The sequence below is a fragment of the Maylandia zebra genome, linkage group LG19 (genome assembly GCF_041146795.1).
Source record: "Maylandia zebra isolate NMK-2024a linkage group LG19, Mzebra_GT3a, whole genome shotgun sequence".
Lineage (NCBI taxonomy): Eukaryota > Metazoa > Chordata > Actinopteri > Cichliformes > Cichlidae > Maylandia > Maylandia zebra.
Genome location: NC_135185.1, coordinates 5,677,667 through 5,697,699, shown reverse-complemented (window position 1 = coordinate 5,697,699; position 20,033 = coordinate 5,677,667). Strand labels below are relative to the sequence as shown.

At 41.1% G+C, this 20,033-nt stretch overlaps 1 protein-coding gene across 5 annotated transcripts in view; it reads right to left on the bottom strand.

Moving 5' to 3' along the window:
• Nucleotides 1-1,476: 1,476 nt before the first annotated feature.
• LOC101467796 (uncharacterized) overlaps nt 1,477-20,033 on the bottom strand; it is a 55,552-nt gene continuing 36,995 nt past the window's right edge. For 3 of the 5 annotated variants that reach the window (XM_076877457.1, XM_076877459.1, XM_076877460.1), the window contains 21 exons: nt 19,690-19,917; nt 19,056-19,211; nt 18,504-18,745; nt 16,265-18,332; nt 15,475-15,809; nt 14,554-14,698; nt 14,250-14,450; nt 13,896-14,155; nt 13,020-13,179; nt 9,832-9,987; nt 9,534-9,674; nt 8,753-8,929; nt 8,388-8,525; nt 8,095-8,280; nt 7,883-7,996; nt 7,610-7,762; nt 7,397-7,522; nt 6,989-7,117; nt 5,241-5,375; nt 4,502-4,579; nt 1,477-3,481 (listed from right to left, as the gene is read on the bottom strand). In XM_076877457.1, coding sequence (XP_076733572.1) covers nt 3,311-3,481; nt 4,502-4,579; nt 5,241-5,375; nt 6,989-7,117; nt 7,397-7,522; nt 7,610-7,762; nt 7,883-7,996; nt 8,095-8,280; nt 8,388-8,525; nt 8,753-8,929; nt 9,534-9,674; nt 9,832-9,987; nt 13,020-13,179; nt 13,896-14,155; nt 14,250-14,450; nt 14,554-14,698; nt 15,475-15,809; nt 16,265-18,332; nt 18,504-18,745; nt 19,056-19,211; nt 19,690-19,917 — 5,499 coding nt within the window. In that variant the 3' untranslated portion in view covers nt 1,477-3,310. The remainder of the gene's footprint in view (nt 3,482-4,501; nt 4,580-5,240; nt 5,376-6,988; nt 7,118-7,396; nt 7,523-7,609; nt 7,763-7,882; nt 7,997-8,094; nt 8,281-8,387; nt 8,526-8,752; nt 8,930-9,533; nt 9,675-9,831; nt 9,988-13,019; nt 13,180-13,895; nt 14,156-14,249; nt 14,451-14,553; nt 14,699-15,474; nt 15,810-16,264; nt 18,333-18,503; nt 18,746-19,055; nt 19,212-19,689; nt 19,918-20,033) is intronic. The other 2 variants (XM_076877458.1, XM_076877461.1) reach the window with 2 other exon arrangements.

Below are 20,033 nucleotides of genomic sequence, written 5' to 3'. Positions count from 1 at the left end.
CTTTCTTTCTCTCTCTGAGCTCCACCCACCTGAAACCACTTCCTGGAGCTGTGGCAGGGCCGCAGGGACAGAATGACAGAGGAACAGAAAGAAAAGAGCCCTCAGGCGACAGGGGTGGAGCTGACTGAGGACAGAGGGCCAGGTAAGCTGAGTAAGCCTTAAACGCAGGATCCAAACACCCTCCCACTTCCTCCAGAACCTGTCAGGGAAATTTGTAGCTGGGAAACAGCTGATTGGTGCTTGAATGCTTTTATACATTCTGACGTCCTTTTCACTGTTTTTACTACATTTGTAATCCTTGCTTCACTTTTACAGTGAATTATTCTCACTTTTCACTGTATAAGTTTAAACTGTTGTGTAAAATAATGGATTGATTTCCTTTCATGACTGATCTCTGTGCACACAGTCGTGAAGGAACTGCAGAGGAACCTATGCAGCCTTAACAGGAGGAATGTCAAAATTACTCACACTGTTCATTATTCATCAGCCTTTGATGTCAGGAGGTGGTGTGGAAAATATCCTCTGTAAAACCATCCCTTACATAGATTATAAATCTGAACTCAGTGCACCCATTTCACAATCATAAAACAAGTTGCTCCCCTCAGCTCTATCATTTATTAATTTGAAACAATAGATCATAATTTTAAAATACTTCCTGACTTTGCTTTTGTAATTTTAGAGGGCTGTTTTTCATCAAATCAATCAAGTATGAATGGCTTGATTTAGTTAGGAAAACGTTAGTATACTGTGTGCATAAATTTCACTTTCTTGCCACAAAAAAGGGATGTTTGGAACACAAGTTTCAAATATTCTGCATGGACGTGAGTTCAAAAATGTAAGTGAGAAGTGCATTAGGGTGCATTCATGATAAATGCAGATGAAACACATACAGCAATATGAGTAAACTGAGAAAACTTCACATCAAGCTGCAATGTTGCATCACAGGTTAAGATATGAAATCAGTGAGTTGTAGATAAGTTTTAAGTTTAGATAAGTTTCTCAGTCCAGCCTGTTTGTCTGCAACCACCACCTCATCCACCCCTGAATGGTTAGGATGTTAGCAGGAGGACAGCGCTTTTGGTGTGCTTCAACTTGATGCCAATTTAAAAATGTATCGATTTCAGTTCGGTCCTGAAATCGTAAATGTGAAGGTAGAGGTGCTGATCCTTCACTTATTTTAGGAAGTGTGTGTTGGTCAGTGTTGCCTCTGTGTCAAGAGGGTTTTATCAGTGTCTTTCCAGATGTTAATGTTACAGAACTGGACTTCATTCATGCCTCCATTAATCAAGTAGCACTGTCTCCCTCTTTAGATTACTCAATCGCTAATCACTAGCTCTCTTGTGAATGTATTTTTGGAAAGTGTTATGCGTGCTTTATGTACTGTATATACCCCTCTGGGTGTCTGCCCCCCGCCCCCTTCATGCAAACCCCCTCTGTCCCTTCATGAGCTCCTGACACAGAAAAAGAGAGACAGAGGAGTGGATCACTATTGTGGGTTTATTTGTATTTGTGCTCTTTTTTCTCTTTCTTTTAATGATATGCAGACAGAATGGGGGAAAAACATGAGGAAAACGATGTAGTACAGCACATGCCAGGTAATGTAAGATGTCTGCTGCTTTCAGATGAAAACCTTGTATCTCCAAAAATTGTAGATTTTTCTTTCTTTAAAAAAAAAAAGATTTCCCTAATTGTAAACACACTACTGTAACGTAGAGATTGTTTTAGGACGATTTATTAAATGCTTACTTCTGAATAAAAAGTAAGCACTGCAGTGGGATTTACAAAGTTTCCATCTGTGCACAGCAGCCAGTGACTCAGCATTCATGATAAACCAGTGCATTTTCATGGCCAACAGTCATCTTCACAAGATAATTAAGGTCTTAAGTATAAAAGGTGTATTTTAAAGAGTGATAATATTTATTAGTTTATTTATTCATGACAAAGCAGGAATCATTATCCACACTGTCCTGCTGCAGGGCAGTGATCGAGTCAATCACATCTGTAAACAACACACCCCACTTTATGAGCTTATGGAAATACAAATGGCAGATGCACAGAAGCAACTAAAGAAATATTTATTTTATCACATATGCTCTGCATTTGCTGGTAAATCAGCCCAGATGGTAAATGAAAAGGTCAACAATCAAAAAGTTTTAACATTTTAAATCACCATTCCCTATAAGATACATTATAAAACATGGCTCACAAAATGTGTCTATTAATACACTTTGTTTCTGTTTTAATAAAACTAACCCATCAGAATAAAGGTCCATGCTAAGGCAAAGGCTTAATACAGACTGTTAAAAACATCCACCACACATACAAAATACCATCCGCCTACTTTCAGTTTTCTTGGGGGGTAAAACGGTAACCATCAGCAACCACTTCTCATTTGTAGCAGATGTAGTGCTGTGTCATCCTGAACCACGTGTCAGTGGTGTTGACTTGTCAAAGAATAAGCAGATTTCTCTGCAAGCTCAGTAATCCTTCGTCTAAACTCAGAAATAAACTTGAAAAGTACTTATTTGGCAAACCTCTGCTTTGGTTCTTTCCTGCACTTTAGTTTTTGCCATGCAGTAAGACATAATAAAGGATTCAAATGTAAACAATTTTAAGCAATCATCTGCCATGTAAATGCACTGTGAGACATGTCTAAAAGAACCCTAACATCAGGAGCTCTAGAACTGGTTCTAGAAGAAAAAGTGTCCTTGGTTTACTTCTACAAGAAGACAGGAGCTCTAAGTTTTGCTGTCAAAGAAAAACAGGAACAAACAGGACTCGTTCTACAACATTCTAGAGGAGAGGGGTACTCTAAATGATTTCAATGATAAGTAGGTGTTCTAGAGTTGTTTCTTGTAAAGGAGTCATTTGGTTCTACAAAGGCTTTACAAAACCACTATTTTGAGAAAAGCGAGACGCTACCGCTCGCTCAAAAAAAGAAATGACTCCCAATATGAGTACAACAGAAGGCAGTAAAGCGTCTGGTCTGGAGTAATGTGGGAGGTCAATCCAACACCTAGTGGCTCAGAAATAGAGGCTAGAATAGAAAAAGTTGGAGGAATCAATCTAGGGGACTATAGAGAAAGAATAGAAATCTTGATTCTAGAACTGTTTTCAAACTAGATCCAGAAAAAGGTGACAGATTTACGATGCTGCGTAGACGCTATTGCCAGCAAAGACATGAAAGGTCTATAAGTCTTCAAACAGTGGCCTCTAGGCTCGCTTTGAGGTGTGCTTGGAGATTTTGCACAGAAATGGTTCTAGGTTTAGATTGATGAGAAAAAAAGATGCAGTTCTACAAGTTCTAGATCTAGGAGACTACACATTTCTGCTGTGACCCAGAGCTGGATTTGGAGACTTTTACGGTCGGCGATGTGTTTACCATACTCTCAGGCAGTGACTGAGTTGTGACTGCGCCCAGGGGTTTTGATAAAGCTTCAGATGAACTTGTTTCTGTGGTGTCAGTGGTGCCCTCAACATCCTGAAGAAATATGATCAGGGTTAGACACTCACTCAGGTCAGTCAGTTAAATACATTGACCACTTAGTTCTACCATGTCACCAGATAAGATATCACACGGTTACTCATACACTCTGTTAAGGAACTATGTTACATAATGTTAGAGGATTTTTGATGTTATGTTATCTAGTACAACCCATTGTATTATGAAAAAGAAATGCAATGAGTCTGATTTATTTTCAATCCTTTTTGCCAATAAAACCTCAAATAAATAAAATCAATAAAACAATGTAATGCCGTCTTTGTTTTCTATACATATACTCACAAATGTATATATTATATACATAAAGGCTTAGTCATAAATTCATTACAAGTTTAAAAAAAATGTTAAAACTAAAACTAGAAAAAAATGTTGTTACACTGTAATTTTTGTGCCCACTTATTCAAACAATGACCAAAACGGTTTAGGAGTCCAAAATAAAAAATATTTTAATAACTTACATGATGGCTTAAGATATTCTTGATTTTTATTATTTTCATTCTCTACCATATTTGATTAAAAACAGCATTGCATTTGCCCAAGAATACGTCCGTGTAGGTTCTCAGTTATAAAGGTCACGGCAGTCTCAAGAGCTTGAAAAAGAAGGACTTCTCATCCAAGAAGCTTCCTCAGTTCTAAAACCATAAGGTGGATCCCAGGTATTTAACCCCTGGTGGGAGTTATCACCACATGAGCTAACAAGTGGAAAAAGACATGGGTCATTACCACTACAGGTTTCCCAGGCGCCTTAACCCCCAATCCTCAACCTCCACTCACACCTTACTTAAGGTGACCTCAATACATCACACAATAGGCTGGGGCAAGGTCTCACAGTGATTTCACCTAAAACCCCTGGTGGTACTGACCCACACATGTTTTCATATCTTGGCCCATGTGATGATGCCTTCTTTTTTGGGCTCTTAAGATGTATCCATGAAATACTTATTAAATTCATTACTAATTCATCACTCAGTGGCTTCTCACTGATGAAAGTTTATTTACCTTTGTGTCTTCTGTAGGCTGTTCAGTGCTTTGTCCAGTGGCAGCTTCAGTCTCTTCTGAGGCAACAACCACAGGTTCCTGACACCACAATGACAAATGTTATAGCCTTCTATATAACCAAGGAGACCAAAATGTTAAGCTGCTGAAAATAAAAAACATTTTTGAGTAAAATGAATTCATTCATCTAAGGTAACACAGTATCCATCTGTAATACATCCATATGCGTGTTTGATACTGTCATATGGATCAACAAATCCAGTGTGCAGTAGGGTGGAAGAAGGAAAAGAAATAACTCAAATCTGCAGCAATAGCAGAGATGTATTAATGATCAGGAAGGAATTTAATATCATGAGTAGGGAGATGGTAGTAGGGATGAGGAGGGTGAGGGGACAGTGCCAGCGGTGGAGATCAGAGTGACCCAGCTCAAAGAATGGCAGCGACTATTCATACAGCTGTTACAAATGATGTCATTTGACTGGATTGGTGGGAATCGTGATGTCATGATCAGTCATTGGGTCTCAGGTGTGTTATCAGTTTTAAAAATTTCAAACTTTTCCTATAATTTGTTCCACAACTTGCGATGGAATTTATTATAGCAGATCCCGCCCACCTACACCATAAGCGGGTGACCTCGGGTCACAAAGAACTCCACCAGGAAAAGAACTGTTGAAAACGAGTGAAGGACAGAGGAAGAACAGAGATTTATTGATTTTCCACAGCAGCTCTCACTCATCTTTACCTCTGGTGAAGAGCCCAGGAAAACATCCCAGAGCCACCAATAAAAACCTCCTCCACCTTCTTCCACTCTCTGTTCCTCACTGCTTTTTTTTTCTGTGGCTTCTTCAGCCTGGAGCACGCCTTGATGCTTCCGCTGCTGACACGGAAACACGCTTACAGTATGTGTAGAGTGACACAAGTGGGGGTTAAAAATCTAGCCTGGCCAGTTTTGAGTTTTTATTGTTTCCAATATTTTCTTTGATATTAAGTAAAATTAACATTTTGTTTTTAATGGCCACTAACAAGTTATACAACAGTAGAAGACTTCTTAGATGTGCAAAATAGATCATGTGCTTCCCTGTAAAGCCTTAGATTGATATGACTCATAATGTTATATCTACTTGAAGCTTCTAGTAAATACACTGCTCAAAAAAATTGAACTGGAAAGGATCAGCCTACAGCTGGCTCAATTCAAACACGCCCTGAAAATCAAAGTAAAAGAATTTGTGTCAGGCTAGTCAAATGCTTTGTAGCAACTAGTTTTTTCATGGCCTTTGGATGCTTGTATGTATGCCTGACAACACTGGTGTATGCTCCCAAAAAGGCAACAGCTGGTTTCACCTCCCATAATGTCCCCGAGCTGTTCTGTATTCTCACCACATGAAGCTGGGCATTTTGGTGCACCAGGAGAAACCCAGGACTCACTCTACCAGTGTAGGGTCTGCCTAGCCTGTAGAGGTCTGTGTGTTCTTCCATGGATATGCCTCCCCAGACCATCACTGACCCATGCATAGCTGAATCGGTCATGCTGATCAATGTTACAAGCAGCATAATGTTCTCTGTGGCTTCTCCAGGACGTGGGCCCTCAGGCCATCCTCATGAAGTCTGTTCCTGATTTTTTGGTTACAGACACTCACACTAGTGACCTGCTGGAGATCATTTTGTAGCATGTGGTGCTGATGCAAGCTGCTCATGGGTTAAGGACTTTCTTTGTCCTTTTTTTCAGCTGTCCTAGAGTAACTGCCTGTCTCCTGGAAACTCCCCCATTCTCTTGAAACCGTGCTGGGAGTCACAGAAAACTTTCTCTGCAACTTAACTGACCAGATCAACATCCGAGAAGTATAACTGACCTGATTAAAAAGTGTCCATTTTTTTGAGCAGGTTACAATGCAGATAATTGAAGCAACATATTTACTTGAAGTATTTTACATACCTTGCCAACCTTCAATATTTATTGGGGTTTTTTTTTTTTTATCATTTATTCAAATTATTTTCTCTAAGTTCAAACTAATCTTGTCAATAATTAAAATATCTTTCTGTTAATGAGTGCACAATTGTCCTAGTCTGAGAACTTGAAATGTCTTGAACACTCACACACACACACACACACACACACACACACACACACACACACACACACACACACACACACACGCACACATAACAAACAAACAAAAAAAAAATTTCTTGGTAAACATTAGTAATATTAAGCATGCACAGGAAGTTAAATGACACTTTGGGGATTTTATTTTTAATTTTTTACCAGTTTGTTAATAACACATGTAGGAACTACGCATGCGAGTACCAGGTATTGCACACTTTGTCCTGACACGCCCCAAAAGGCCAATCTGTTCAATTTCTTTGCTTTTTAATTTTTTGCAGGTGTTCTTGTATGCTGGTATGTGTCATAAAGAAGAGCTTTTTCAATGAACTTAATGGATTAACTGTGTGATTATAAGCTTCTTTTTTCTCTGTCCATGGTATTCTTACCTGGGTAATATCAGGTGTTGGGGCCTGCCTTTGTTCAGGTGAGGACTGCTCCACAGTCAGCAGTGTAGCTCCAGACCTCCGCAGTACATCCTCCTCAACACGAGCAATTCTGATCTGACCCTGCTCTTCCTTTTGAGAGAAAGCACACCGTACAGGTTCGCTTAAATTATGTTCCACATATGAAGTGTTTGGAATATCACATAATGACTGACACAATATAACTGAACTTTATCCTTCAACTACTGTCGCTGCCATTGTAAAATAACTTGCATTATAATAAAGAACTTAAATGACATTCACTTTTATTTTTTGTAGTTTTATACATATTATAATTCATGTAACAGTGATGTTTCATGATTTTTTTTAACTTGTATTTACTTATTTATGTTATTTATAGACCAAGCTCACCTCAGCCTCCTCAGATGTAGCTTTTTCAGATGCAGATGTTTTGAGTTCAGTGGTCGTCTGTTGGGCCGCCTGAGCTTTGGCTTGTGTGGGAGTTGGAGGCTGCTGGATAAATAACGCAGGAACCTTCTACAAACAGAGTGAAGCAGAAAGTTCGCACCAATCTTCTTGTAGATAAAATATCTGAGCAGCTGACTGATGGATTAACTAACTGACCTTCTCCAATTCCAGCAGCAGAGTCTGGAGCTGGTCCACCACAGTAAAGACAGTCAGAGTTTCTTCAGCCTTCTCAGGAAGACAAAGGCCTGGCTTACATTTCTGGATCTCAGCTACTGTTCTCCTCATCGACTGGATCCTCTGCTCAACCGCCTGCACACATAGAAGAGGGTTGAGAAAAATAAGAAAACGATGACTTTTACATTTATCCTTTTGTACAATTTGGGCAATCACGTCACGCTAATCCAAATGAAAACAAAGAAACTAACAAACCTTTAAACTGTCCTCTCTGGGGCTGGGAAAACTCTCTGGAGAAGATAGCAAGTTCTTGATCTCTGCGACATCATTCTCCATCCGCTTGACTTCACTCTCAATCGCCTCCACCTCCTAGAGGTTAAGACATTATCAGTCTAGTCTGACAGTAGAGAGTACAGTCTAGATAATATCCACTGAAGAGTAAAACAAAGAAACCAATCGAATCTCACAGCGGCAGCATGCTCCAGCTGAGACAGAGGAGCTGTGAAGCTGTCCTGAACGTCGGCCACTTGGCGATCTGCTTCGACCAGCTGTTCCTGGAGAGCTGTGACATCACAAACCTGCGACATTTCCTTCAGGACCGAGCTGAAGCCCTGCAGTGTGTTTCTGATCTGGACTGAATCATCCAGGACCAACTGCATCCCCAAGAGACAGAAAGAGCATTTTTTGGTTAAAAATGAATCACCACAAAATGGTTTGCTGTGCTGTGGAAAGAGCTGTGCAGACAGCAGAGTGTACCGACCTGCAGGGCGTGAACGTGACTGCTCAAACATTTAGCTGTGGTGTAGGTGCAGGGAGCGGCAAGCCACGACTGAGCCTCGGACATCCAGCTCTTGGAGCTTTTGACCATCTCTTGATGTTCCTGAAGCCACGTTTGAATCTAAAGAGAAACAGAACGTTTAAATAGGGAAAAGCTTAGACATTTTTAAACTTATCAAAAGTATCACAGATGATAACAGAGACAGTAATGTGGAAGATTTAGGTTAAAAAGTCTGAGCTTGGTGATTCAAAGTCATTATATTTTTGGTGTTTGACACTAAGCAGACAAACCATACAGCAGGGCAGTGAGGAGTTAGACAGCTAACAGTTTTAGGAAGCTTTTCTCACCTTGCTGATCAGGGTGGTCCTCTGCTCTGCCTGTTTGGCCAGCTGGGAGTGAAGCTGCTGAACCTCCACTAGTCTTTCTGTGAGGATCAGCACCTCCTCAGGCTTCTCTAAGTCTTGCATGTCCACTTCCAGCGCTGCCAGACGCGAGTGCCACGCATCCAGCTCGTCCCAGGCACGCTGAGCACACACACAAGGGGAGATTTATAATATTTATTCACTGACACACAAGCTGATTAGCCAGCCCCCTTCAGAAAGTGTTTCCCTCACTCACAGTTGACTTGTGAAGCAAGTCCTCGCTAAAGAGTCATTTCTGTTTTTGCAATCTATATTTTACATGAAAAGATGCACATAATGCTACGAAAAGAAAGTGGAATTTGTTGGTGTATTTGAAAACAGAGTAGGAGGATGAAAGCAGCATGAAAACTGAAAATAGAAATAGATGTACGCTGACTGTATGTACGCAAAAAAAAAAAATCATAAAAAAGAAAACAAAACAAGACTCAGCCCAAACGGCTTGTGTTTTCTCAACAAAAGAGCAGCGAAGTGATCACACATGTAGAACATGACACACACAAACACACACACACAGAAGGCAGCAAAGACGCATCCCAAACAGTAAAACTTACCACGGATCTTCTGGCCAGCAGAGGACAAATGTTATATTGGACATCCTGTTATGTTTTCCTCACCCTCTTACAATCTATTAAATAATGATTTATTGTATTCTACTCAACAAGCTGTAACAATGAACCAGACACCCTGTTTCCTCATCACTCCCCACCTTCTGAGTGATCTTTGCTTGAGTCACAGTGGGACTCCTCTGTTCCAGTCTCTTCTGAACAGATCTCAGGCCAGCCTCGATATCAGACATCCTCGCGCCCAACCTGTGAACAGGACCGCTCCTCTCTATCGCCTCTCCCACCTGATGGAACAGTCAGGAAAAAACATTATCAGCTAGACCTAAATGGATGTTGAATTTATTGTTTTGTTACAAACATCTGCCTATCAATAGATTATTGATCTCTTAAAGGATCAATACACTCCTCATCATTAAAATGTCCAAATTAAGCCTTTTTCACCTTTTCTTCTACTTGCTGCAGAGACTTAGTGATGTCCTGCATTTGGCTGTCAATCTCAACCGGGACCAAAGTGTACATATCTGAGTATTTCATCTTCAGGTTCTCCATGATACGGTGCAGCAAAGACTTCTGGGTACACAGCTGGCTGTAGAGCGCCTGAAACCACACAGATAGGCAGCCTTTTAAATAAAAGGGATTACAAAAGATATTAACAAATAAATAAATAACAAGAAAGAATAAGTGTTTTGAAGAGTCTGTTAGAAGAGAAAACTAATCATAACAACAGTAATATTGATGGATTTTCTTGATGACTCATCATAACCATAAACTATTTTGTTTGGGTCATTGTACTTAGCACCAAAGAGAGTTTCCTCTATCAAATAACACTTGTAAGCAGATGCTTTAAAAAATGCTGACACTTGACTCTCTAACCAACATCAGCAATTTCTTTTGCATAGATGTCTACAGTTTGGGGGTTTCATTTTATGCAGAGCAGAAATCTTATTTTGGCACAAAATATCAGTCTCATGTACAAGTCTCACTAAAGAAAGTCCTTCTTGTAAGCTTTTAGCTCCTTGTCAAGCCGTCCTCTCGCTGTGTCCTGCTGCGCTGCCGTCAAACACAGTCTGCCTCACTCCTTCATTTACAAAATACTTAAAAGTGAACTCATTTCACCTCACTATGATTCTACTGCACAATAAAAACAATATAAAGATCAGAAAAAAGTTAAAATATGACAAATAACACAGTGGAGACTACCTGGGTCTGAAAGCGTCCGATGGTCTACTATACGGGGAGGCGCATCTTGATATCACGATGGGAAACTGAGCTTCTGTGTGTGTGTGTGTGTGTGTGTGTGTGTGCATGCGTGTGTGTGTGTGTGTGTGCATTTGTGTGTGTGTGTGTGTTAAACAAAGCAAGGGAGGAGGAGAGGGTATGCAAAGACAGTTTCTTTGCATGAGAGAACAGGAGATGAAGAGTGCGAATTGTGTGTGTGTCCTGTATAGCTATCTTTGTAAAAATCAAATAGTGTTTTATGGAATAATGAACATTTTTTAATTAAGAAGCCATCTGAGGTCATTCTAGATTTAAAACACATGAGGTCAATGTAGAACATTTAGAGATTTTAACAAAGAGAGACGACATAATTGCAAAACCTGTGTAATTTTGCAAAATTTACATTTGAGGAAATTTATAATTTTAATGGTCTCTGTCTTTAATAAAGATATTTAATGAACTCTATATATTTTAGAAAAGTGAGGATATTTTTATTCCTGCTTCTGACAAAGGGATGTTTGCAAAGTTAGCATTTGATTTTAGAGTGAGTTAGTTTTACACTGAGGTTAGCTAAAAGCTAAAATACATCAACATATGACAATGAGTGTCCTCACAAGTGCAACAGGAGAAATGTGTGTGTCTTTGTGTGTGCCCATGAAATGACTTGGCTACAACGGCCACCTGGAAGATCCACTTACAAGACAGAACAAAAGGTGTCTGGTACAAGAGCAGGATGAGGGTGGAGGGAGTGATTGGGGGGGGGGGGGGGGGACCGTTGGATGACGGAAAGGGGGTCTTTCAGAAAATGTGTGTGTGTGTGTGTGTGTGTGTGTGTGTTTGAATAGAAAGCTGGAGTGGATGAGATGTTGGCCTCTGCTCAGGTTTCAGGACAAGGGGCAGAGTGATTCTGTGGGTTGGTGGGTTCATAGACACAAGCACCAAACAGCTTCTGGGTCTGAAGCCAAGCCAACGGTTAGATTGAAAGATTTAATATTTAGTGACACTTTTACTACACAGCCAACAAGCTGCTTCACTCTATATTCATTAAGGTTAGGGGTAGAAAAGCCCTGATGACTAATTCCTGGATTCATCAGCAAGGCTTTGGGAGAGTTCTGACCAAATCTGTGGTAAACATCCTTATAATATCTGCAAAGTAGTTCCTACCAGCTGTCATAGAAAAAAGTATTTAAACTTCTGGGATATTGATCTATTCACTTAAGCAGTGAAGGGGGTTGTTAATCAATTTTCAACTGCTTTGTTGTTCACCACCACATTTTGTTTGAGCGGCTGAACAATTTGGTGGGTGTATCTAGATCTGCTTTGGAGTGATTGTCATCATATCTTTCTGAACAAGTCTTTTGGTGGCTGTTTCTAAATACCAGTGCTCATCCTGTCCTCTTAGCTGTGGTGTGCCACAAGGTTCTGTATTGGGGCCCTTATTGTTTCTATTACATCTACTCTAAGCACCTCGGCCAGGTTGCTCTATTATTTTTTTCACTTTGAATTTTGGGTGTCTTTGAATATAACCCTCTGTAGGTTCATAATTTTTATTTTCATCAAATCACGTGGCATCCTTCAGTTCCTGACACATTGTCCAGTATAGATATCTAGCATGATTTTTTCCCCCATTGAGATTTTATGTGTTTTCAAATTGTTCCTTTAATCTTTTAATTTCTTTGAGCAGTGTATAAGCATCACTCTCAGTGTTTAGTTGTTGTCATGCTGTTGAGTGTAACTTTTCTAACTGAGAGCAAAGACAAGTGCATCATTATAAAAATAGCTATGATGTTACACTGAGTACAAATGCATCATTGTGTTTCATTTCAGATGATGAAACTGTCCTGTCTCATTAGAGGCTGATTATTTCCACTCCAGTGGCTGGGATGGAGCGAGAAACTGTGAGCACACTGATGTGTTTTTAGATTAGAGGATTACAAAGTGGGACCTCGATATACCCAGAGGTCCTTCAGTGAACCAGAGGAATGGCTTGCCTAATTAGAAACACTTAAATTTCACTAGTGTTTTCTTTTCTCTACAAAGGTTTAATTCGCAGTTGGGGATGATTTCCTCATCTCCAAAATTCTTTTGGGGAGGAATATAACTGCATTTCCAGCTCATGGTGGATTTTAGTCATCGACATGCAAAACTTATGGTATCATTGAAAAATTAAGACAGATCTAGGCTATGTAACCTTACAAGGTTCAATGACTGGCATGACCATTCACAAAAACTACTCTGTCAGAAAATGAATGACATTTTGTGTGCCCTTGTGAAAAAATTAATGGCAAGTCGTGTTATCACACTTAATGTATTGAAATGTAAAGCAAGTTTTAGAAGGAACTTCAAGGAACTCCACAAAACCGTGTGCAGGTGTGATGTAACTCTGAAAAACAAGAACTCAAGAGTCTCACCTGCAGCTCCTGTGTGCTGCTGCTCTGCTCCATCTCTGTCAGAAGAGATGCAGCAGCCTTCAGCCAAACCCGGATACCCTGCAGCTCCTCTCGCACCTTTTCTCTGTCCTCCAGCTCCTGCCTAGCTGCCTGCAAACCCTCCCTGCTTCTCTGCTTCACACTGTGAAAACACACAAACATCCAGCCATTTAAACAGAAGCTAAGCAACTTTACGGCTGCTTACCTAACATCCATAAGAAAATGACTGAATACAACATGACTATTGAATACAACATATGGGTCCTAATGCCAAGTGTAAGCTGGGAAGACCTTATACACCAATCGCCTTCTATGACTAACCTACTTAAAGCTGACTGCTTAACCAGGACTTATGGGTAACTTAGTCTCTGTGTGCCTAAAGAACAGAGATCATAATGAACATGGCTCATTTATGCATATGAAAGAGGAGAGCAATGAAAGTTTGTCAGGAAAAGTATCAATGCCTTCTTAATACTACAAAACTCCTCTTCTTTCTCAAGCATACTGCATCACTAAACACACATGTGTCTTGTAGGACGGAGAAAGTCCTCCTTTTTAGAAACATCACACTGCTCTTCTTTTATTACAGATGGATTATACACGAGACCACACATTGTCCAGAGCCACAATGATAGCTTTAAGTCAGGTCTTTCAGCCTTTGTGTGGTGAATGTTCCAGGATTAAATGGATCTGATTTTGCTGCTGGAGTCAAAAGATTATTTTGGTGGTTGTAATTACCTGCACAGTTATGCATGTTGGTAGAACTTGGACTGTAGTTTCATTTAGAGTACATCAAAACATAAAGGGAGTAAAAACTTGCAAACAGAATAATGAGTTGCACATCAAACAATATCTCACTTGTCATATCGGCCCTGCATTGCTTGCAGCTGCTGACAGAGTTGAATAGGAGGAGCCTGCTCCAGGTGGGCAGGGACACCCAGCAGCCTGGCAGTGCGCAGTTCCAGTGCAGACAGCGCTCTGTGTTCACAGTCCAGCCTGTCCTGGTACTGTTCCCAGGACTGCAGCACGTCCTGAAGCTCCTCGGTAGATGCCTTCACCTTGGAGCTGTCAGGAAGCTCTGCCTCCACTCCCTGCAGTAACACAGAGGCCTTCTCCACCTGAGAGGAAGAACCCAACAAAATTGGCCATTTATAATTAGGGTTAGCTAAGCATGCTCAAAAATGCTCAAAACACATGTCGATGTAAACTTACGCTGTCTGAGATATCACTCCATTCTCTGATTCTCTGTTTGCTACGAGTTGTCAGCTCCTGTGTGCAGTGACGTAGTCTTAATACCCATCTCCAGATACAAGTCATGGCGGTCTCCCTGCTTCCGCGACAGCCCTGCTCTGAACACCACTCCTGCAGCTCTTCCAGACGTCTCAGGAGGGCCTCCATCTCCTCTGCAAGTGCCTGATTAGGGGTATCAGTAAAAATGAATTCTGTTTCTGTGTGGAAATTTTCAACTTTTATCCACAAAAGCATTAAAGTTTTTTCAGAGGAGGTTTATACTCACTCTAAGATTTGCCTCCTGGTCAGTGCAGTCAGTGAGACAGGTGACCTTCTGAGTGATGAGCTGTAAGAGTCTGTTCGCTGTACTCTTCACGCTCTGCATGATTTCTTCTTTGCACTTGATGTAATTTCTGTGCTGCTCTGCACACCTGAAAGACAAATATGTTGATCTTTTAGTGTCAGATTTAAAATAAGGGCTCACATTCACAAAGGCTCTGCAGCTTAATGCCATTTGCAGGTCTTGTAGTTTCTATCGTGCAATGACTGTTTAGTAAATGTAGTAAAATGGTGTTTGAAACATGCTAAATAGCTAAACAAGAAAAACAAATATTTCCAATGCAGCGAGTGAAGTTTTTTTTTTTTTTGATAAATAACTGTTACTTGTGGGCACCAGTTTAGCTCAATGGGTGAACAGGAAGAAGTTGACAACTGTTGGTGTGATCATTCGTAAATGGAAGAAATATAAATGATCATCAGTGTCCCTCAGTCTGGAGCTCCGTGCAACATCTTGTCTCGTGAAATGAGGATGATCATGAGAAGGAGGGTGGATAAGCTCAAAACTAAAGGGAAGGAGCTTGTTAACGATCTGAAAGCAGATGGACCAGTCACCAAGAACACCACTGGTAACCCGTTACACTGTAATGTACTGAAATCTTGTGGCACCTGCAAGGTCCCCTTGCTCAAGAAGCCACACGCACAGGTCTGTCTTAAGTTTGCCAGTGAACAGCTAAACGATCAGAGAGTGCTTGGGAGAAAGTGCCGTGGTCAGATGAAACCAAAAGTATTTGGCATTTTAGCAAAACTAATAAGAAGAAAGATAACTATCATTATTTCTTTGTTTTATCTTTGCATGTGCAATCACACACTTCTACCAAAAAAAGCTTTTCAGGAAGATAAATCTGACTTTTAGGACTGAGCTGAGTACCTGCTGAGACACTCCAACTTCACATGGCCCTTTGCCTGGAGAGTGGACATCATCACCAGGAGTTGGCTCAGAATACTCTCTTGGAGCTGCTCCACCTTCAGTGGGGACAGGTATGGATGCAGAGCAGTCTGGTCTTGGAGCTGTTCTACATGAATTTGAAATTGCTGCTGGAGTGAGGCCAAAGCCTGCTGGGTCTCCTCGACTCTGTCACCGCAGACCCCAGCAGAGCCCTGAGGTGGCAGCATAGACACCTCAATATCCCTCAGGAACTGTACAGCCTGTTTAACAGAACAGGTGTAGCTTCTCAGTGACTCCCTGGCCTGAGTGATGTTCTCCTAAAACAATAGGAAAACAAACAACACATTTTTTCAGATTGGCAGGTTCACTCCATAGTGTAGATTTTTTTTAAACCATCTGCGTAATTCCTTTGCTTTGTATTTTGCTTTTGTGGTTTGTTCTATCAAACTGAACTTTAAAACTGTGAAAAAGAACACATTGTTTGTATAGACTATATTCAAAATGACAAGACTGAAAGGGTGTTTGCTCCATACTGCTCTACCAAATATGGTGTAGTATTGCTGATGCTCTCTAAGTTTGAAATTGTTATTTTATATTTATACCTACTGGCACATAAAGACACAAATGAACAAATCTAACTATTGTGGAGGCTTAATTCAGCTGTATTGCATAGTAATATAACATATGCTTCACTCTGATTGGCTAAGCTTATTACAAAGCAATTAAAAAAAATACTGCAAAAACAAATTGAGAAATACTCAACACTACTTGCCATGTGGGATTCACATTGACCGAGGACTGCATTCTTCAAGTCCATCAAGTCTTGAGATCCACTTCTTTTTTTCTTTCCCTTCTTTTGCTCCAGCACCCCCAGTGCTCTCATTCTTGACTCCGCAGTCTTTGTCAGAGACACCACTCTCTCATATTCTCTGTTAATTGCTGTGTCATTTGGCTCCAACGTGGGAAGTTTCTCAAACTCTTTCTGGGTCTTTAAGAGGAAGGCCTTAGTGGCTTTCCTCTCTGATTCCAGGTCCAGGTCCATCAGCAGGTTCCACTCAATGATGCTGAGGTTGTTATAGAGTGTCATCTCCAAGGTGCTAAGACTCTCCTCATTTTGCTTAAGCCTTTGTTGCTCTGCAGTCAGCTGTGAAGGGTAGAGGTCAGCAGAGATTGTGTGTAGTTTTGAGCGAGCCTCTTCACACAATCCCTTCATCAGATGAAACTGGATAAGAAGGTTCTGACAGATTCTGTACTTCTCGTCTGTGTCATTGCCATCTTCTTTTGTCTGGTGCACCTGTTCCTGAATGCTTTCCCTGAGATCCTCGACGCATTGCCTCATGTTTAGGTACCTCTCTTGGTCCCTGGCTTTCATTTCTAGGGCACACATTTTGCTGTGCAGCTCAGAGATGACAGAGTTCAATTCTTTTGTCTTCTCATTGGGAATCCAGGGTTGCAGGAGGTCAACTTGCGACTTGTGTTCCAAAATCATGTGCTTGAAAGGCTCTAAAGCTTGCAGGGACTCTCTTGTAATGGGGAACCTGTGTCTGCTTAGATCCACCAACATCTGCCTTAGACTGTTTTCAACAGTGACAAGTTTTTTCTTGTTTGAATCTAAAGTCTGGGTGAGTTCATTCAGCTCCTTCTTGTTATTTTTTTCTTGGCTGCTAATGGTTCTGATATTCTCCTGGAGGTTGGTAAGCTTGTCAAAAAGCTGACAGTTCTCTGTGACACTGAATTCAGAAGTGATATCTTTGCTCTTAATAAAAAGAGCCTCACAGACTGCTTCCTGCTTCTCAGCCTCATCCAGGGTTTCTTGGATTTGGCGGGTTCTGCGATCAAGTTCAGCAGGGCTCCTGAGCTCACTGTCTGGACCCCGGGATGCTTCTCTTTGCAGATGAGCCACAACCCAGGAGTCTAGATCGGCAATCTGTTCAGATAGCTTTTCTCTGGTCTGTAGTCCTGATTCCACCTCTTTCACAGCTTTGGACAGCTTCTCATTGGTGGACTTTGAGAGTTCTTCAAGACATTTCAGAAGACTCTGCACCATAGGCACCTCTTCAACCTGGTCCAGCTGTGGAAGGAGCTCAGTCATTTCCTCCGCCAGTGACTCCAGCTGACCTTGTTTGGCCATCACCTCAGATTGCAGCTTCTTCAGATCCCTGAGCTGCCGGTGAACTTCCTCGGGGAGAAGAGCTACTCTCTTTTTCCTGCCCTCAATATCACTCTCTGTCTGCCTGGCCCAGGCCAGGCCTTCCCTCATCACTATGACAATTTTCTCCATGATAGGGCTGTTGCTGTTCAGGGTTTGGGCAGCCAAAAGTTCCTCTGTATGAGAAATTTTGTCCTTAACTCTCTGGAGTCCCTGATGGATCTCCTTTGTTTCCATCTCCCACTGTGGGCTAAATAGCAACAGCTCTGACAGCTGTTGTAAATGGAGGTACTTCTGCTGGGCTGCTTTAACCTCAGCGTTTGCCTCCATCAGCTGTCGAGCCTTCTTGCAGTTCCACTGAGTAACTGATGGAAACTTGGCTTCAAGGTCTTTAATGATCACTTCCAAGTGTTCCTGCAAATCTGATAACTCTGACAGGAGGTTGCTGGTCTTGTGAGAACGGGCATGTGTGTGATGAAGCATACTCTCCACAGTTCTTTCCAGAACTCTCCACCTCTCTTGTAGGTTCTTCTGCTCAGTCTCTGCAATTGCTCGCTCATACCGGGTAAGGTGGGGGCACAATTTGCTATGGGTCACAAGCAGCTCTCCAAGTGCTGTTCTGTTCTCCTCCATACTTCTTTGTAAGGAGCCTAGTCGCTCTGCCTCCTTGGAGCTGCTCTCCTGAGGGGATCTGAAAGAAAAACAACAAAAAGTTTGCCGCAACAAATTGTAAAAGATTTTAGGGGCTTATCAGTTAGTTTTACAGACAAAGGAAGATGACAATGTGTGAAATAAAAAGTGTTAAAATATCTTAAAATACAAGTATTAAAGACTAAAATGAAACCATCGGATGGCAACTCACGTTTGAAGAGCGTCCAGTTCTGCGGTTGCTTTGTCCACCGCATTCTTAGCTGTTTGGATGTGCTGGCAATAATCAGTGACCATCTGCAGCTGAGCCTCCTTACTCTGGATAATATTAGCTGCATCCTGGGCAGCACTGCTCCACTGGTCCTCCAGATGCTCCAGAGTGTCCCTATTCTCAGCAACAGCCCCTCTCAACTGAGAGAGCAATGCTACCTGGGCCAGGGCAGCCTCTCTGCACTCCTGTATGCAGCAGGCAAGAGTGAGACACACAAAGGCTGAATTTTAAATTCAGAATGAGCTTATCTGACCTTCTGTGAACTCAGGTTCATTGTTATTTGAATTGCGAACACAAGGGCCTACTGTGAAAATGCTCTGTAAAATGTTTTATTATTACAATTATCATGATTTTTAAAAAATATTCTTATTCTTATTATTGTTGTTGTTGTTGTTAATAATAATAATAATAATAATAATAATAATAATAATAATAATAAGGAGGCACTTTAGCACCATGGATGTTTTTCTAGTGATTCATGCTGCATAATCTCACCTGAGCCTCCTCCACCTGCTGGGCCATGGCTGTTGGGCTCAGCTCAGCTGAGCGGTTCTTGCAGTTCAGGAGTTTAGATATAACCCTACTTAGATGACTGTCCATGCTACTGGTAGATGAAATCAGAACCTCTGGAGCATCCTCAAGTGGTTTACCCTTCAGACAGAAAGACACGTCAGATGCAGAACAGGATTTGTTAAGGCACAAGCTTTGGTTTTGTTGTTTAATTTAGGGCCTATATGAAAATATATATCAGAAAAAAACAGTTTGAGGGAGGAATTGTTATGATCCTCTCTACAGAGTAAGATATGTCTTGACCATATAAATTGCCTCAAAGGTCTCACAAACAACCTTTGCAAACTCTGCTTTGAGGTTTTTCTTGAGTTTACTTCATATATCTAAAACTGGATTGAACTGAACTGATGTGAAAGAGGATTAAAAAAGAGTCAAAATAACTAAGAATTATGATCTACATTTCAGCCAGTAATTATGATAGTACATGTTCATCACCGCTTTATTTGAAAGATTATTCTGTATTTTAATCCTACATATAGAAAGTGACCATTTGGAACTTCTGTGACTTTCTTGGTTCAAAAACAAACACAGAGCCAATGACAGATAATATTTATTTTACCTCAATGAGTTGACTGCTGGGTCCCATGTCTTTGAGTAGCTGTATCACTGTCAAAATGGATGTTTCTCCTGGTGACTCCAGTACTGTTCTCTCAGTTTCCATGTCATTTGCGTCTATTTTGTTTTCTTGAGGGGTCAGTCCTTTCAAATGGGGTTCTTCACCCAGTACAGTATCACCTGATGATATCTGAACCACCTGCAGTGATGTGTCAGTACTGAATACTTGCTCCTATAGTGGACATGAAACTAGGTATTAATGCACATATATATACTCCATGTCAGCGGTCCCCAATCCCCGGGTCACGGACCGGAGTCGCTTGGTACCGGGCCATGATAGTTGAGGTT